General features: G+C 37.1%; 1 protein-coding gene and 1 pseudogene across 1 annotated transcript; both read left to right on the top strand.

The window, feature by feature from the left end:
* The first annotated feature begins 9,270 nt into the window (after window positions 1-9,270).
* LOC122595970 (probable hexosyltransferase MUCI70) lies at window positions 9,271-14,758 on the top strand. Its single transcript, XM_043768456.1, has 11 exons — window positions 9,271-9,429; window positions 9,516-9,576; window positions 9,662-10,029; window positions 10,910-11,266; window positions 11,346-11,556; window positions 12,044-12,153; window positions 12,224-12,420; window positions 12,834-12,937; window positions 13,209-13,396; window positions 13,520-13,719; window positions 14,154-14,758. Exons 3-11 carry the CDS (start codon window positions 9,735-9,737, stop codon window positions 14,436-14,438), a joined length of 1,947 nt encoding a protein of 648 aa, XP_043624391.1. The 5' UTR covers window positions 9,271-9,429; window positions 9,516-9,576; window positions 9,662-9,734; the 3' UTR covers window positions 14,439-14,758.
* On the top strand, window positions 14,731-20,245 carry LOC122597111 (annotated as a pseudogene).
* The last annotated feature ends 76 nt before the right edge of the window (window positions 20,246-20,321 follow it).

Here is a 20,321-nt window from a genome sequence, read left to right as displayed (position 1 = left end):
TTTTTGACTCCTTATTGACCCCGCTCCCTGGTTTGACCAGTCAAAAGACCCACTGCGGCGCAGTGGCTTTGGTCTCCCCCACTGCGGTGCAATGGGGTAATTTCCACCCTCGGGACAGTAAGTTTAGGTTGCGTCGCAGTCATCCCATACACCCCCCACTGCGGCGCAGTAGGGTAAAAATTCACCCGATGGTTAGTAATAAAAGGCTGCGGCGTAGTGGTCTGAGTCACCTCCACTGCGTCGCAGTACAAAACCTCTGGTCTCGACCCCCCTTTTTTCCTTAGAAAGATTTTTGAAAATATACTTACCTCCATCCACTTCACCTCAAATTTGCACCTGCACTTTTCTTGACAAAACAAAATCAAACTAACTAATAAAATGAAAATAAAGTTCGATAAAATTAAAGACGGGTTGCCTCCCGAGAAGCGCTTAATTTATTTACGAGTCATTAGCTAGACTCGACCATCATTTCAAGTTTCGGGTTCAAAAATGGGGATCTCCTCAACCATCCCCTCCTCTTGATCTTCTTCCAAGTACAATTTTAGTCTATGACCATTAACAATGAAAGAACCGTCTCCATTTCTCTTAATCAGCTCAACATAGCCAGACGGATAAACATGCTTGATTACAAAAGGTCCTATCCACCTAGAAGTTAACTTAGGTTGTTTGATTTTAAACTTTGACAAGAACAACAAAACCTTTGCCCCAACCTTAAACTCCTTTCTCCGGATCCTTTTGTCATGGTATTTCTCAAAGCCCAATACGCTTTATGCTCCAATTCAACGGGTAAATGACAAGTCTTACCATAGAGCAACTGGTATGGCGTAGTGCCAATCGGCGTCTTAAAGGCCGTCCTAAATGCCCACAAGGCATCATCTAGCTTCTTAGACCAAATTTTGGGGTTATCCCCAACAGTTTTTTCCAAAATTCTTTTTAATGCCCTGTTGGTGTTTTTCACTTGACCACTGGTCTGTGGGTGATATGAAGTAGAAAAGTAATGACAGACACCATATCTTTTTAGAACCTTAGCTAATTGATGATTCGCAAAATGGGTTCCACGCTCACTAATTAAGGCTCTAGGGCAACCAAAACGACAAAAAAACTGTTTCAAAAAATCAATGACTACTCTCGCATTGTTTGTAGGCAAAGCCTTGGCTTCGGCCTACTTAGACACGTAGTCAACAGCAATAAGAATATACTGAAACTTATTAGACGGTGGGAATGGTCCCATGAAGTCTATACCCCAAATGTCAAACACTTCACAAACCTGAATTCCTTGTTGAGGCATTTCATCCTGTCTAGTGATGCTCCCTTGTCTTTGGCAAACGTCACAAGTTTCTACCAACGTCTGAGCCTCCTTGAAGATTGTAGGCCAATAAAAACCTGCATCAAAAACTTTTTTACCTGTAACTGAAGGACCATAGTGACCTCCAGTTGGTCCGTAGTGACAAGCATCCAAAACCTCCCTGGTCTCGGTCTTAGCTACACATCTCCTTACCATGCCATCTGCACAAATACGAAATAAATATGGTTTCTCCCAAAAATAGTGCCTAGCATCAGTCTTAAGCTTCCTTTTCTGCTGAGATGTGAAATCATCCGGTATCTCTCCTGCAACTAAATAATTAGCTATATCTGCAAACCAAGGACCATCATTAGTAGTAAAAATCACATTTAAAGACTCATCGGGGAAACAATCTTTAATCTCTCCCTCATTAAGTTCCTCACGGTGAGGATCTTCCAAGCGACTCAAATGGTCGGCAGCCAAATTCTCAGCTCCTTTCTTATCCTTGATCTCTATATCAAACTCTTGTAACAACAAAATCCAACGGATAAGCCTAGGCTTAGCATCTTGCTTAGAAAACAAATACTTTAAAGCAGAATGGTCCATGAAAACAACAGTCTTACTCAACACCAAATATGATCTAAACTTATCAAATGCAAAAACTACCGCAAGCAACTTCTTTTCTGTAGTGGTATAATTTTGCTGGGCGGAGTTCAAGGTTTTACTAGCAAAGTAAATAGGCTTGAAATGCTTATCAACCCTTTGCCCAAGCATCGCTCCCAAAGCATAGTCACTTGCATCGCACATCAACTCAAACGGCAAATTCCAATCCGGTCCAACCATAATAGGAGAATCAGTCAACTTCTCCTTCAAAACCTGAAATGCACTTAAACAAGCATCATCAAACACAAAAGGTACGTCCTTCTCCAACAAGTGGGTCATCGGACGAGTTATCTTAGAAAAATCTTTAATAAATCTACAGTAAAAACCGGCATGTCCAAGAAAACTTCTTACCCCTTTCACATTGGAAGGCGGGGGTAGTTTTGCTATAACATCAATCTTATCCCTATCAACCTCTATCCCGACCTTTGACACTTTATGCCCTAACACAATACCCTCGGTCACCATGAAATGACACTTTTCCCAAATCAACACAAGGTGTTCCCTCTCACACTGTGTTAACATCTTATCCAAGTTATGCAAGCAAGTATGAAAAGAGTCCCCAAAAACCGAGAAATCATCCATGAAAACCTCCATGGAGGTTTCAAACATGTCCTGGAAAATAGCAATCATGCACCTTTGGAAGGTGCCAGGGGCATTACACAAACCAAACGGCATTCGCCGGTAGGCAAAAGTGCCAAATGGGCATGTGAAGGTAGTCTTCTCTTGGTCTTTGGGATCGATGGGTATTTGAAAGTACCCGGAGAACCCATCCAAGAAACAAAAATACTCATTACCTGCAAGTCTTTCTAACATTTGATCAATAAATGGAAGGGGAAAGTGATCCTTACGGGTGACATCATTAAGCTTACGGTAATCAATGCAAACCCACTAACCCGTTACAGTCCTAGTGGCCAAGAGCTCCTTATTTTCATTTTCAATGACTGTCATGCCCCCCTTTTTGGGCACGTAGTGGACTGAACTTACCCATGAACTATCAGCAATAGGGAAAATGATCCCTGCATCTAACAACTTAATAACTTCTTTCTTAACAACCCCTTTCATATTAGGATTGAGCCTCCTTTGTCTCTGGACAACGGGCTTAACATCATCAATAAAATATATCTTATGTTGGCAAAAATCAGGACTAATACCTGGAATATCGGTGGTCTTCCAAGCAAAAGCCCGCTTATGGGCTTTAAGCACGGCCAAAAGAAGACTTTTCTCGTCACTCGAGAGTGAGGACGAGATAACCACGGGCAAAGAGGATTTACCTGCCAAGTAAGCATACTCCAAATGGGCAGGCAATGGCTTAAGCTCCAGATCAGTTGGTGGTACATCAACAGAATTAGGTACCCTTGAACTTCCATCAGCAGCAACCTTGTCAAAGCTCTCATCCAAGCTAAGTGCCATAACCTCTGCAAACAAATCATCATCAGAAATATCATCCGAACCTAAACAAGTGATCTTCTCATTCTGAATCTCCGTCTCCATGAATTCCTTATATTCTTGGTCCAAAGCATCATCAATAACATCTATCCTGAAACAAGACTCATCAGTAGAATATGAATGCTTAATAGACCTTTCAACATTAAAGACTATTCTATCCGTACCCACACCCAACGAAATTTCCTTATCCTTCACCCGGATGATAGCATCCGCGGTATTAAGGAATGGTCTACCTAGAATTAGGGGTACCTTCGTATCTTCCTCCATTTCGAGGATACCGAAGTCAACTAAAAACACAATATGGCCTACCTGGATAGTCATGTTTTCAGCAACCCAATGGGATACTGAAAAGAATGGCCAGCTAAACGAATACTCATGCGGGTAGGTCTCAAAACTCCCAAAGCCAACTTACTCCAAACCAAGTAAGGCATCAAACTAATGCTAGCACCTAAATCAGCAAGTGCCTTACAAGTAAGAGAACGAATCGAACAAGTGATTAGGAAACTCCCTGGATCTTCAAGCTTAGGTGGAATTTGGTTCTGCAAGATAGCAGAACACTCGGCATTAAGATAAGTAGCTTTAACCTCATCCATATTTCCTTTATTAGTTACGAGTTCCTTAATTAACTTGGCATAATTGGGCATCCCCTGAATCAAATCAACTAAAGGAACATTAATGTGAACATTTTTAATCATATTAACAAACTTATCATATTGTTCCTTCAACTTTGCCTTCCGAAACCGTTGTGGAAATGGAACCTTTGGCTTGTATGGCTTAGCTTCGGGTTCAACAGCCGGTTTCGATGGAGTAACCAGAGTCTTCACGGTCGAACTTTCTTCCATCTCAATCTCCTCATCAACATCAGCTTCATCATTATTACCTGTATCCTGCACATCTGAAACAACAACATTAGGCATATGAGGAGGGTCATAAGATCTACCTGTTCGAGTGGTAATGGCCTTTGCTTGCTCCTGACGAATTGGAGGTGGAGTGTACTTATGTCCATTGTTAGGACCTTGATTCTGCTTCGGATTCTGCTGAGTGTTACTAGGCAAAGCACCTGGGGCCTAGTGATAACAGCCATCCGACTCTCAAGATCCTTGAAGTTGATATCCTGATTCTTAGCGTTCATCTCCACTTTACCATTAATCCTGTCCAACCTCTCACTCAACTCCTAGTGTCCTCCCTGATATTCTGAATGCTAGTGTTTGTCTCAACTTGATTGCTCATCAACTGCTTCATCATTTCCCTCAACTCGGCATTAGGATCGGTAGTAGAAGAAGAAGAACCTGATCCTTGACCTTACTGAGTCTGCTGTTGTGGCTGATTATGATAGTTATTCCTTTGCCACCTGTTACCTGAAAAACGAGTATTATTAGCAGGAAAAGAAGAGTTATAAGAATTATGACCTGATGACCGGTTTTGAAAACCGGTGTTGCGCTGGAAACCTCCTTGTTGCTGATTCTGAACGTAGTTGACATCTTTAGGCCCCCGGTTGGGACAATCCTCAGAATAATGTGTCTCTCCACAATGGTCACAACCATCAGCAAGAACCTTCACATCCCGTTCAAGATATCCAAACCTTGACTCTTGAGCTGCAAATCCCTTATCCATACGTGCAGACAAAGCCTGAATCTCTTCAATTAACCCGGAATTGTTGCTAGCCTCGGCTCTTGCAACTCTACCTTCCTTACTGCCTTTTTTCATCCTTTTCTCATTCTTCAAAAACCTCTCATCATCCATGGTTGCATTATCCTTCACCATTTGTTCCAAGATTTCATATCCTTGATTTGGTGTAATCTTGACGAAACTTCCATCGAATGCATAACCAAGCTCTCTCTTAGACTGCTTATTCAAGCCATCAAAGAACAACTCAACGTACTTTTCTTTAGTCAAATCATGGCCTAGACAATTCCTTAACATCTCCTTGAATCGAATCCATGCATCCACAACATCCTCATTCTCTTCTTGCACAAAAGACCTAATCAAGTTTTCCAACCTTCTTTGAGTTCTAAGTGAGTAAAACTCACCTATGAAAGCTTCCTTTAGTTGGTCCCAAGTAGTTATTGACTTCTCGGGAAGATCCTTGAACCAGTCTTCAGCATCTCCGGTGATAGAAATGGGAAATGTCTCAAGCTTCACGGCATTCATTTGATTTTGACCATATTGGTAAAGCCGTGCCAACTTTTCAAACCTATCCAAGTGTTGATAAGGATCCCATTTTCTCTTTCCATCAAACTTTTGCTCTTCAATGCTCTTAAGATGATTCGCTTTTAAATTAAAATTTTGATCAACTCCCGGTGGTCTAATGGCGGAACCACAGGCCGTAGGAATGGTTCGGACCCGATCACCATAACGGATGTCATTTGGATCCCTTGGTTGTTCGTCACCCATTTCTTCTTTTACAAGTGCTAGATTAAAGAATTCCTCTAAGTAGAAGTCTTCTTCGTCTGAATCATGAGTGGGTTGAGCTACAGGTGAGTATGGTGTTGGTGTTAAAAAGTTGATCTTACGTCTTGGTGGGGTCTTCAAAGGACTATTAAGAGGTCGACCCGAAGAACGCAAGTTCATCAACTAGAAATAAGCCTGCAAAATACAACTAACACCACACGTCAAATGCACCTGTGATAAGCAAAGAAAAATCTAAACTATAAAGCAAATAACTTCCTCACGCGTAAGGAAGGATCAAACCACTAAATTAACAACTAAATCGGCACACAATTCCTGACAGCGGCGCCAAAAACTTGATGTGCTAGATCGAGCTTTAAAATTTATAAACTAGAATCACATAAAAACTTACTACTACGCACTTACGGGCAGTGGACCCGACCGTTTGTAATATAGTTAAGAGGTAAGACCGTGTTCATTCTTAGGGATTAGATTGACTAGTTGTTTGATGAAATGGTTTGGAAAAATGGGTGTTGCTTCGAAAATCCTTTTGACAATAAAATTGAAATAAATTTGAAAGACAAATTGCATAAAAGTAAAGAAAGTCTCAAACAATATAAATGAAAGTCATCCACATTGAATTCACTCGACTTCAAATGTTAAATGAAGACCAAACTCATTTGAGGTTAAAGATAATCGTGAAAAGATTAAGGTGCTCATGTGGTACCACCAACCGTGAACAAATTACCAAATCACCTAAGTTGCTAGTTAAATTCCCCAAACCGGTACCACCGATGCCAAGATAACTCTTCCAACAATTAGTTTTACTGACTATCAAATTATCAATTGCTCCTGTGTAAAAATAACGTGGTACCACCACCCGTCATAAATTTTGTTGACAAAATTACTCTTTTCTTAAAATGATATTCACTATCATACCATGAACTAGTGATAATCGCTCATAGACAAACAACCATTTTAAAATCACATATACGTTCAACTGGTACCACCAACGAAGAATTTATATGCAACCAATATCATAATAATTATTAAAAAAGAACTAATTCATCAAGATCACGGAACAACGATAATTAAATAAACCCTTTGAATTAAAAATATTGCAATCACATCATTCGTCTAGTTTCATCAAGGTGGATGATAAAACGTTTAGCCACTCGTGATCAATTCAAAATAATAATTAAAATGAATGAGAAACATGATGTACCAATCGTTTGAGAAATTGAAATTGCAAGACGATAAAAGTAGATACGATCTAGATGGGTGCTCGTGAATTTTCAATGAATCCGCATAAGAAAACTTGCTTGGAGATTGAAGAACCCTTGTAGAACAGCTCCTAGAAAGATTTTTTTGATATCTGGAAAAATTAGGTTTTGGTTTGTATTTATACCCCTTAAAATCTGATGCAAATAAGTCGTCTAAAACCCTTAGATTCGTCAAGCCACTGCGGCGCAGTGAGCTATGTTGCTCCCCACTGCGGCACAATGCTTATTCACTGATCTGGGTACGCTTTTGTCTAGGCTGACTGCGGCGCAGTGGCCTTGTGATTCCTTGACTGCGGCGCAGTCTCATCTTTCTAATCGAATTCTCCTTTCTTTGTAGACCACTGCAGCGCAGTGGGTCTGATTGGTTCTCACTGCGTCACAGTGTAAATTTACTGATCCGGGCTTCCCTTTCCATCACGAAAACTTGCAAAATTCTTCTGTCTTTCTTTACTTGAAACAACTCTCGATAATACAAATCAACTTCTAGGCCAATTAATTATCCGAAAATGTGCCAAATGAACACGAAACCCGTCAAGCGCCTGAAAACACTAACAAACACCATAAACGCGCCAAATGCATATAAAATCAACTAAAAACATTTAAATAAATGGCCAATAATGATGTAGACGATGGATATAAATTGGTCACATCATTAGGACTCAACAAAAACTTTTTGAAATACTCCGTATGTTGTTGAGATAATAATAATTAAAATTAAATTAAATAATAAATCTAAAATTTCTCACACAACTCTTACTAGCGTGATTAGTCACATGCCCACACAATGCGATAGTCTGATGAGTGATTCAATTGCCCTTAATAAATACTTTTTTGGGACTCTATTTATTAGAGATTAGTCAATATGTCCTTAACAAACTAATTTACACATTAAACCTTTATCTTATGAATCTATATTTTATATCCTTATTATTTAAAATATCTCCACTATTACCTTTACATAAATTTACACTGTTCGACCCCCGCCATCACTGAAAGTCTGCTACTCTTGCTACTCTGCCACCACCAGACTACTGTCGCCACATCATTATGCAAGTACCGTGTTAAACATAATTACATATAGAGTTAATTACATTTTTCGTCCTTGAGATTGAAAATTTTGCGGATATAATCCTAAAGCGAAGAAATTACAAGATTCATTTTTAAAAGTTATCAATGTTTTTTAAAATAATTTTTACACTGTTTGGTCCATTAAAAATTAAAAAAATTTAACAACTTTAGCGATGAATCCTGTAATTTCTTAACTTTAAGATAACATCACAAAAGTGGTCGAGTTTAGGGACGAAAAATGTTATTAGCTCTTACATATGCTAGTCTGCCACTATGCACCTCCTTTATAAAAGAAACTACATCTCATCATTTTCAACTTTCAATCTTTAAAGTACCTAAAATACCCCTAACTTTCAACACATTCGTAATCTCATTTACCCAAAATATCCTAAAATATTTTTCAATCTTATCTATCCAAATTATTTCTTTTTTTTTTCCCACTAATTTAATAAAATGTTATATGATGTTAACATTAGCGTGATGCACTCACATCAATTTCATAAATGTTAAATAGCCCTCCTTGAATTTTATGTTTTGTGAGAGAAACATCATCCAATTAAATGATGTTAACATCATATAAATTATTCCTTTTAAAAATTTTCATCAAATATATTTAATTACCTATAATACTCTTAATGAGAAAAAAACAATAAAAAGGGTAAATGAGTGGGAATCTTCTGGTTTCATGTACCATTTTGTTACCCAAACACATACCGCATATAACTCATGCCTGGTGACTCACCGTTCTCAAACATGCGTCACTAAATATAGTTTCTTCTTTTGCCTTTGGCAAGATTTGAACCTGTAACTTGCAGCCTTTATCTGCGGGTCCATGTAGTCACATGGTGGCCGTACAGGTTGATCTATGATCGATTGGTATAATACTTTTACCGTCAAATAACTACAATATCACTTTTTACATCAATTACTTTCACATTAATAACCATATTGTTACCGTCAACACCGCTGTCATCATAACTACCCATCACTGTGAACGTCGTTGCATTGCGTAGGTAGCCTCTGTTGTCTTAAAAAAAGATCTGTTCCAACTTGAAAATAATACATAAGTCAAAAATTTTTTTTATTGAAAATGCTCTACAAATCTTCTTCCTCACCATTTTCTCAAAACTAAAACTTACATTCTAAACCAACAAAACCCCATTTCATTTCACTATCCGATAAACAAAACACATATACAAATTCTTGTGGGTCTATCTCATTATTAATCAAAATCCCAAGAAAAAAGATCTAGATCTAAAAAAAACAAGACAAAGATACAAGCTTAGGGACGCTAATGCGGTTAAGATTCAAGCTTTTTTGTATTTCCTGAATTAATATAATGACTTTTTAATAAAGTTTGAATCTTTCTTCCCAATTCTACACAGGTTTAATAAGTTTTGGCCATAGTGTGAATGGAAATTATCAAACTCTGGGGATGCTAATGAGGTAAAGATTCAATGTTCTTTTCAACAAAGTTTGAATCTTTTTTACAAATTCATTACATATAAGTCTTGTATATGTATATATACAGGTTTAATAAGTTTTGGGCATTGTGTGAATGAAATGAAAGAAGAAATAAGTGAAGTTTTGGTGCAGAGACAACAATGACTAGTGGGTCATTGGGTCTAAGATCATCAAGCTATGGCTCATTAGTACAACATCAACAACAACAACAACTGCAACAACAACAATTGCAAAATGGAGGTCAACAACAAAAAGTCAACCAATCAACACCACCAATTATTGCTTCTTCAAGAAAAGCTTCAAAGATGTTTGTTAAAGAGAAAGAGAACATGTTCATTTGGATGTTCAAATTTGTGCATAGAAAGAAAGTTGGAATGCTGCTACTATGTCTTGTTTCAATTGTTGCTATGTTATGGGTACTTTATGTTGGCAAAGGTTTGTTTTTCTCATTTCTCTTTATATGTAATCAATTTTTAGTTGAATTTGTTTCATTATGGCAACTCCAGTGATAAACTTTAGGATTGTGCTAACCACAGCCACTAGAAACACACTACAAATATTGTATAGAAGAATATAAGTTTCCCCTAAACATAATTAGAAACCGCCGTGTACATTATTTTACTGCGTATTAAGCATAGTCCAAAGGGTTATGTTTAGAGAAATCTTTAAGACTTTATAATCAGTTATAAATGAGTGTGTATATGTATATACATATTTCAGCGCATTTTAGTTTACTTTCTTGGTTATAGTAAGACATTCATTGTTATTGGTTGTACATGAATCTTGATTGTTTTTTTCAGGCATCAGTTTTGTATATTTTTTTTCCTTCATATTGACAAAAATTTTGAGCTCAATTCAGTTTATGGGTCTTTTCTGCATTTTGTACATTTTTAGGACAACCTACTTTATTGTTTTTCAGTAGTAATTCGATTTTTATTCATTTTGATTGAGTATGAGCTCAATTTAGGTTCCGGGTCCATGTAAATAATGTTGCATTTTGTACAGTTGTAGCTCAAATTGATTTCTTGGGCTGTACCAATATTTAATATGAGCTCATTTTCATTTATGTGTTTTTAACTTGGCTGCAGTTTTTTACCTTATTTTTTACTTCAATTCACTGTTTTGATCTATAGTTTTTTGTTAAATTTACTGCATTTTCATTCATTTTAGATCAATATGTCTTTTGGGTCATTGTCTGTTGTACTACATTTTGTACATTGAAGTTCAATGCATATTTTAACCAAATTTACGGTGCCGTTTGTTGATCTTGAACTCTGTGGTTGAATTAAGTGTTCATGTTTGGTGTTATTTGCAGGTGAAGTTACACAAGTTCACAATATCCAAAGTTTAGAATTCAAAAACAATTCCATCACTAGATTTTCACCAATGAGCGTTGATGAAGAGAAAGTCCATACGGTTGATTCTTCGTTAGGGAATCATGAAATGAAGCTTACATTGATTCATGAAGATACAATCTCAATGGTCTCACCGCCGCCGCCGCCACCGCCTCCATCTCTACCGATGCCGCCACCTCCATCTCCACCACTGCCGCCACTTCCATCTCCACCTCCACCTGTTTATTTTACTGGATACACCCTTCCTCATGGCCATCCTTGTGAAACTTTTACAATGCCGCCTCCACCCGCAGACAAGAAAAGAACAGGCCCACGTCGTATGTTTTCAGAAGTTCACATTCTTTTTTGTCATTTCTTGTTTTATGTCTGAGATATTTCATTTTTTATGCTTGTCAGCTTGCCCGGTGTGTTACCTTCCAGTGGAAGAAGCTGTTGCGTTGATGCCAAAAGCCCCATCTTTTTCCCCTGTTCTTCAAAATCTGACTTACATCCATGAAGAAAATTTAATCAAAAGTGAGTTTGGAGGTTCAGAATTTGGAGGGTATCCTTCTCTGAAACAAAGATTTGAATCTTATGACATAAAGGAGTCGATGAGTGTCCACTGCGGGTATGATTTTCTACAAAACTAACACCATTTCTCTAGAGGTTGCTGAATAGGCGTGTAGGGAGGGTTGAGTGACTGGTTAGTGGTTACAATGGGTACTATTGGAATAGGTTGAGCTGTCTTGACCCCCCAAAAAAAACTTGTTGCCCAAAGTTTTTCTAACAAGTTAGTACTTGTTAGTGTTTCCAATGTAGTTATAAAAGTCAATTTATTTCAATAATAACTATTTTGTTCAATAAAATGATTTAGGAGGTTTTACGCAGCCAAAAAAAAAAAAAACTTTAGGCAATTTTCTTCGTAACAACCGTTTGACCAATTCCATTTTAGAAAATTTTGTCTATATTAGCTGTTTGACTTGTTATGTATAAAACACACCCCGAACATCCCAAATATAACTGAAAGGGTCAATGCTGCCATCTCTAGTATTTTTGTAACAGATTTTGTTTATTTTGATAATTCTTGTTTGGTTAATGCATTACCATGCAAACAGATTTGTTAGAGGTGACAAGCCCGGACGCAATACAGGCTTTGATATTGATGATTCAGATCTTTTTGAGATGGAAGAGTGTCGGGGAGTAGTGGTTGCATCAGCCATATTCGGTATATGTTCTGCTCCAACTTTCCTAATATTTGATATTTTGTTGTCTTCCTAATTAATGGAGTGTCACAGGTGCTTATGATTTGATTCAACAGCCCAAAAACATTAGTGAAACTGCAAAGAAGCTTTGCTTTTTCATGTTTGTTGATGAAGAAACAGCTAGATTTTTAAGAAATTCAAGTGCTTTAGATGATAGCAAGAGGATTGGATTATGGAGAATAGTTGTTGTCCATAACCTACCGTATACTGATCCTAGGCGCAATGGCAAGGTGCTGTTTTTCAAGTTCCTTCGTATAATCTTATGAACCTTGGATAAAATATTTAAAGTAAATATCATTCAACTTGATACCCATCATATGATCTATTTGACAATTCATCCGAGTTCTGCACTATATTTAGTAGCTGCAGCAACTTCTACTGCTTTACTTACGAGTGAGTCAATTCGGCTGCGTTTTGTTTCAAAAGGGTCATAATATTTTTAGCTAATATGGGATACGGGTCAAGCAAGTCTAACTAGCTTACAATGCCCTGAGTCTATTTCTAATGCATAACAACCTTTTATATTGTTTTCTTTGAAGATTTACATTAATGCTGTTTTTCTAATCATAAGATTTGGATTAATGCTGTTATTTCACAAAGTATACAACGTTTCTAATGCGGTTACATACTTACATGTGTGCAGATCCCGAAACTTCTACTACATAGGCTTTTCCCAAATGTTCGTTATTCTCTATGGGTGGATGGGAAACTCGAGCTTGTTGTGGATCCCTATCAGATTCTTGAAAGGTATTTTTTCTGTGTAATCTCAAAACTCATCCTTATGTAATTGAATGCTAAAATAGAGTCCATAAATGGTTGTTTTAAAGGAAACCTGATCTGTCAGAATGTGTCTGGATAGTTTAGATAGAAAGGAAAGAGTAAAAAACGGATTGAAAGTCATCTAAAGGTTCAGAGACATAAAACCTTCTAAATCACGTAATGAAGAAAAAGATATATAATTTCTATGATTATATTTAGCATGCAAGTTCCTTATAAAAGTATAAAATGGAACTTTCAGGTTCTTGTGGAGGAAGAATGCTAGTTTTGCAATATCTAGGCATTACAAGCGCTTTGACGTGTTTGAGGAAGCTGAAGCAAATAAAGCAGCTTCAAAGTATGACAATGCCTCCATCGACTTCCAAATCAACTTTTATAAAACGGAAGGTTTAACCCCATATTCGGATGCCAAACTTCCTATCAGAAGCGGTAACGTTCATGCTCTTTCAATCTCTAACAACAAGAGCACATCAAGACACTATTTCTTACATTTGATTGTAAATTTTATTAGTATCACTTTATCAATATAAAAATGCACATCTAATCATGTAGATGTTCCTGAAGGATGCGTGATAATACGAGAGCATATTCCTATCTCGAACCTCTTTACTTGTCTTTGGTTCAATGAAGTTGACCGCTTTACTTCCAGAGATCAGATTAGTTTTTCAACAGTAAGGGATAAGATCACATCTAAGACGAATTGGACAGTTCACATGTTTTGGGATTGTCAAAGGCGAAACTTTGTGGTTCAGGTACTATTATCTCTTCATTGCGTTGAATTCGAATCTCAGACTGAACACAATTTTTTTTTCTTAACCCAAAATCTTGATTAGGAAAGTTTCAAACTAAGCATTATATGGTATCCATTGAAATTTTTGCTACCATGTAAACATGACTTACTAGAATTTCTCAAAACTTAAAGATCTAAAATTAGTTGTTCTGAAATCAAAATTCAAAAGTCAATGCTAGGCTAGCTGTTAGATATTTCTCCTATTTATATATATTTTGTTATGGATTATGGTGATCCTCATGCATTTTGACTTTCAAGACCACTCTAGCTTTTTCTAAATGCAATCCTGATAAAGATTTGGTTTGAAAATTTAGAAAAATTACTTTTAATGTGGCCCTTACAAAGCATTGGTGTACAGACTGTCTAAATTGTGATCACCGTACAACTTACTTTCAGGGATACCACCGAGATATTCTCGAGCATTGGGCACCACCACCTTCGCTGTTAGTACTGCCGTCACCGCCGCCACCGCTGCCACCGCCTCCTCCTAATGCACTCCCTGTCATTATGGTGCCACCCTCCACCCCAGTTGATGAAAAACCAAAAATTTCAGCTTTAGAAACATCCACGGAACATATTGTAAGTAATCCCACAAAAGTCCCATCAACAAGACGCCGGAGAGACAGAAGAATAGGTTCACGAAGGCACCGGAAAGTTTCTGTTGGAATTAGCCAAAAGTAAAAAAGATTTGTATATCGAAAAGAAGTCATAAGTTTCTTCCTTCCCTGGTAAAAAAAGCCATTTTTGGGTTAGGAAGTAATCTGTGCAAGATGAGTATTATGATCATTATATACAAGTTAGTTTATTGTTTCACCATTTTTTGTTGTATATATACTTGAAAAAAGATCATTATAATTTATCACCCGATTTTGTTGCTATTTTGTCACTGAAACATTTCTGTAAAGGTTGCAACAAAGTGCTTTGTTGCATGTTGCAACAGGACATGCAGTATTATCGTAAAAAGTTTATAACAATGTGGTCTGCTGATTTGGTCTGCTCAATCAGAACGCATGATGGATCTTGAATATCCATTTACAGGTGACCAAGTATATTATTTATGCATTCCGTCTATTAGTTTACATGTATAGGATAATACGCAATCTGTCTTGGTTGAATTTTTTTTTTTTTTTATCCAATTTGTTTTCATAAGTTTATATAGTAATAGCTCTTAATGGTATTAACAGAAATACAGATCTCAGATTGCTGATGGCCCCAGGACATAAGATCAAGTAGACAATTTCTTGCTACTCTAAACGAAAAGGGTCTTCAGTGATTACAATGTAACCGAGCCACAAATTTAGACCCTGTACTTCAAAATGGGACGATTCGGGTTATGTTTTAGCCCTTATGGGTAACAAAGTATATATTGCTAGCTTTTAAGGCAACATGAAAAAAACATGTTGGCTTTCACGTTTGTCATGTGATTGTCTTAAAGTGCGGCATATCCTTTGGTAATTTCTCAGGTGTATTATGTGCAGTGCAACTGGTATGACAATATTTCTTCATAGTGATAGTTGTGATTATCTTTTTATACAAAAACTTTTAGGTATGTACAGAATTGAACTTTGTGATTTTAACACAAACTTTTAAGTATCAAACGTTAGGGATCATGAACAACATGTTAGCTGTCCTTTCTTCTTCAAACAATATGACCAACACAACAAACACTCATCCCATCTATCTAAAGCTCATATTTTTCTTGCTTATTTTAAGAAGTGGAAAACTGGCTGTAGACTAAATGTTGTGAAATCATCTTCCATGGCCATGGAGGATTTTTCAGCTGAGCTGGTAAGGCCGGTTGAGGAGGAGTCCACTTTTTTACACGTAACAGCCACAGTTAGTATCAAGATAAGCAATGTCGTTGATGTGTTTAAGATGAAGATGAAGTTCCCTTATATTCAAATAATGTTTCCACAACCGACGAGTTGTCTGAGAAGAAAGGTGTCAGTTTTCAACTTGTTAGCACACAGTTAGATCCAAGTAAGATCAATGCTCTTATTGAGATTTCAAATTCAGCTTCGTTTACATATCATGATGAGAAGAAGGCTACTAGCTAATAAGCTAATAACATATGCGTGCCATGTTAAAATTTCGGCTTCATTTATAATATTGTTACTGAAATTTGGATGAAAGGTACCATGAATCCAAAGGTGAGCAAGGTGTGTATAAAAGAGTGGTCTCAAATTGCAAGTCTTAAAGCTAATGATAAAGGGTGTCTCTGCTTCGAAGTTCAGTTGGTGATTGATGAAGAATTTGGAGAACCAGGGGCCATCTTGGTTAGACACAATCATGACAAGGAATTATATTTGAAGACCATCTCCATTGAAGATTTTTTGCAGTTTTCATGCAACTCTTGGATTCAACCATCTATGAAAAGTAATGAAAAACGAATATTCTTTTCTAACAAGGTACTTATATAGTTATATCAACCTTTAACAAATCACAATTATACTTGACTAATGCGTGCCTATACGCAAGCTAATTAAAAAAGTAGATAATCTTTAGTAAAATACTTGGAGCAGTCACTATGTGTTCTTCATTAACCAGTCTCACTCAGCGTTACATCAGCAAAATCCCCCACCTCCTCCCACCACTAATCCCTCTTCCAATAGGGCCGGGGATTTATGGGCCTAGGCTGAGCCCTAGCCAGGCACAATAATTAAAGATTAAACCGAGATATGAAGTCAAAGACTAAGGGCTTGTTTGTTTTAAGTGACTGAATGGAGAAAGTGACTGAATGGATATACAATGTCTGTATAGATTAAGTCAATATAGTTATTTTTTGGTTTATTAAGTCAAAAACAAACATATTTTCTTGACTTAATGGATTAAGACAATTAAAATTAAGTCATGACTTTTTAATTAAGAGTTTATCAAACACCACCTAAAACTACTCCCCGGCAGTACTAGGTTGACAAAGTATGCCGAATCTCCCGATATTCACGAGTAATTCACACATTTCAAAAAAAAGTACTAGGTTGGCTAGTATCAAATGCCATAAAGTTACATGTTTTATTCAGGATTCAATTACCTCATCAGCTTTTGAAGAAGAGTCATCGTTCTTTTGCTCGTCCCTATTTTTCTTTATATCAGCTTCATTCAACTATTCCAAGACAAAATTTGTATCATGATCGATCATGATCTCTTACATCTAATGCAGCAAAAGCATTACTAGTATGTAGTATTTTCAAGGGTCTGGGACCACTTTGTCTGAATGGAATTTGAGCTGGTGTAGATGTACCTAAGGTCTGATTACAGAAATCTGACAAATTTCCTTATGGTCATAAGGTACATGCTGAAATTTTGGGTTAAGAAGGGATTTTGATATCTATAGTGGGTTGGGCCTTTTCACTGAAACCAGAATTACTAAAATCATTGAAAAAACCCCACAACAACTTAGTATTTGAACATGATAATCACAAAATAAAACAATAGTGGTAAACTTGTTAAATTAATATCTAAAGGACCAAGATACATGTTTTGTCAAAATTCCAGTAATATGTTCATGGTGGTCTCCTGATTTCATAGGCATATTTACCAAGTCAAACACCCAAGGGGCTACAAAATTTGAGAACCGAGGAATTAAAGAACAAGTGTGGTAATGGAAATGGGCTAAGATTACGCGCAGACAGAATATATGATTATGACATATATAATGATGTTGGAAATCCTGATAAAGGACCTGAACACGCAAGGCCAATATTAGGAGGTGAAGAAAACCCACATCCGAGACGTTGTCGAACTGGACGCCCCTTCACTCTTGCAGGTGAGTGTTATAGTTGAAGTAATCTAGATTACGTCTTGTCTCAATCTTGTCAAATCAAGTAAGTTATCCAAAAAGGGAACATGTCACGTGTATCAAAAGTGAGACTTGAATCCTGGTGGAATATGCAAGGTCAAAGACCTTACCAATGCATTAGTTACCTTTAATTTTGTAAGCCAACACAATCTCTTATTATACCCATACAATAAATGATCCATTCTAAAATCTACTACGAGTAACACATATCTACTCATACTAAAATGACCCGGTCTACACGAATCTGTTATGACCATTACCCACACTCATCTGCCATGGCACGCCAAATATTCATACTAAACTTATGATTTGTAGATGCAAGTGCGGAAAAGCCAGTAGATGACATAAAATCTTCTCTATACGTACCAAGAGATGAAGTTGTTGAAGGGACGAGGCACACAGAACTTTGGATTGGAAGATTGAAGTACGTGCTTCGCAACATTGCACCCATGCTATTCAACAAGGATAAAATTTCTATTGATTTAGCTTATTTGAAAGGTCTTTATAAGGATGCGCCACAAGTTGAGATAAGTTCAAATAGATATAACCTTCTAAAGTTTTTGGGAGTTGATGCACCTATCAAAGAGATATTCCAGTTTGAAACTCCAAAAAACATTTCATGTAAGTGTCAAAGTCGTCCCATAGTTTTTTTTTACATAACATTGAGCACCCTTTTTTAAATTAGATAAGAAAAACATCAGGGGACACAACAAGCTATATACGAGATGATGAACTTGGCCACCAAACACTTGCAGGGACGAACCCTATGAGCTTAGAGACGTTAAAGGTCAATAAACGCATACTACAATAGAGTTCTTGAATCACCTTATAAATGATAATATATGGTAAATTATATCTTCAATGATTTATGTCCTTTGTTAAAAATCCTATAGGTATTTCCTCCTGTGAGCAAACTTGATCCCTCAAAGTATGGACCACCTGAATCAGATCTTAAAGAAGAACATATTATTGGTCATCTGAACGGCATGTCCGCGCAACAGGTATAATAGCAAAAATAAAAAGAGAGTTATACATAGAGAGTGAGGACTATCAAAGAACTATTATATGTTTGAATTTTAATTTGGAAGATGAATTTTTATTAAAATTGTATACACTTTTAAGGCCATGGATGAAGGCAAGCTCTTCATATTGGATTACCACGACATTTACCTTCCCTTTCTAGAGAGGATAAATACTCAAGAAGATCGAAAATCATATGGAACCTGTACAATATTTGTCTTGACAACAATCGGGACTCTAAAGCCCATTGCAATTGAGCTTAGCCTTCCTCCAACTAAGGACAACAATATTCCATTGAAGCAAGTTCTCACTCCGCCTGTTGATGCAACCACAAACTGGCTTTGGCAACTAGGGAAAGCTCATGTGTGCTCTAATGACGCGGGTGTTCACCAACTAGAGAATCATTGGTATGTTCAATTTCTCTGTGTGATATGTTAACAACTTATATAACATCTATTCTATAGATGATCATTCTAGCTAGTGATTTCTCATTTTCAGAGTAAAGAACTGTAAGTTGTTGTTAATTATCGATATCCCTAATGATCTATAGGTAGCGGGCTCATGCATGTATGGAACCATTTATAGTTCCTACTCACCGTAACTTGAGCTCATTGCATCCTATTTTCAAGTTGCTTCATCCCCACATGAAATATACACTTGCAAGTAACACGATAGCACGTCAAATGCTTATTTGTGCAAATGGGATAATTGAGAGTCACTTCTGTCCTGGAAAATACAGTATGGAGATGGCTTGTTCTGCTTATCGCGATTGGTGGCGCTTTGATTTAGAAGGCCTCCCAAAAGATTTAATACAACGGTATATATGCTTACACAAAGAAACCAAGTATCATATTTATTGTAGTTCATTTTAAGAGTATATATTTTTCTAAGCATCTACCATAACCACAGAGGAATGGCACTCCCAGACCAGAATATGCCCCATGGACTAAAGCTAGCAATCGAAGATTACCCATACGCTAACGATGGGCTTCTCTATTGGTCTGCAATTGAAGAGTTGGTGCATACATACGTAAATCATTACTACCCTGATGATGGTGCGGTTATTTCTGACACCGAGCTTCACTCATGGTACAACGAAGCCATTAATGTGGGGCACGCTGATCTTCGTGATGCTAATTGGTGGCCGGAAATAACCACTCCCAAAGAACTTTCTGAGATACTGACCGTTTTAATATGGACTTCATCAGCATATCATGCGGCAATCAATTTTGGACAGTACCATTATGGTGGATATGTCCCAAAACGCTCACCACTTATGCGAAAACTTATACCCCAACAACATGACCCAGAGTATGCAAGCTTTGTAGCTAACCCACAAGATTATTTCCTAAAATCCTTGCCTAGTTTGATTCAATCAACTCAATATATGGCCATACTTGATACACTATCCACACATTCACGTGATGAGGAGTACCTTGGAGACATGAAGGAAGTTAGTACTAATTGGCCAGGTGAACCCAAGATTATCGAGGCATTCTGTACATTTTCAATGAAAGTTAAAAGAATTGAAAATGAGATTCATAGGAGGAATGTCGATAAAAGGCTTAGGAACAGATGTGGCGTCGGGGTTCCACCTTATGAGCTGCTCATACCAACTTCGGATGCCGGTGTTACTGGTAGAGGTGTACCAAATAGCATATCAACGTGATAATTACTATCCGTATAGTTAGTACTTTATTTTGTATTTTAATTTTATCTACCTATGAAAGATCGACTAAGCTTAT

The sequence above is a fragment of the Erigeron canadensis genome, chromosome 4, assembly GCF_010389155.1.
Source record: "Erigeron canadensis isolate Cc75 chromosome 4, C_canadensis_v1, whole genome shotgun sequence".
Classification (NCBI taxonomy): domain Eukaryota; kingdom Viridiplantae; phylum Streptophyta; class Magnoliopsida; order Asterales; family Asteraceae; genus Erigeron; species Erigeron canadensis.
This window is presented reverse-complemented; position numbering and strand designations above follow the sequence as displayed.

Excerpts from the sequence above, each read along its gene's own strand:
- LOC122595970 (XM_043768456.1), top strand. The coding sequence starts at position 9,735 with ATGACTAGTGGGTCATTGGGTCTAAGATCATCAAGCTATGGCTCATTA. Across the intron at positions 11,557-12,043 it reads TCGATGAGTGTCCACTGCGG|ATTTGTTAGAGGTGACAAGC; the intron begins GTATGATTTTCT and ends CCATGCAAACAG. Across the intron at positions 12,421-12,833 it reads ATCCTAGGCGCAATGGCAAG|ATCCCGAAACTTCTACTACA; the intron begins GTGCTGTTTTTC and ends ACATGTGTGCAG.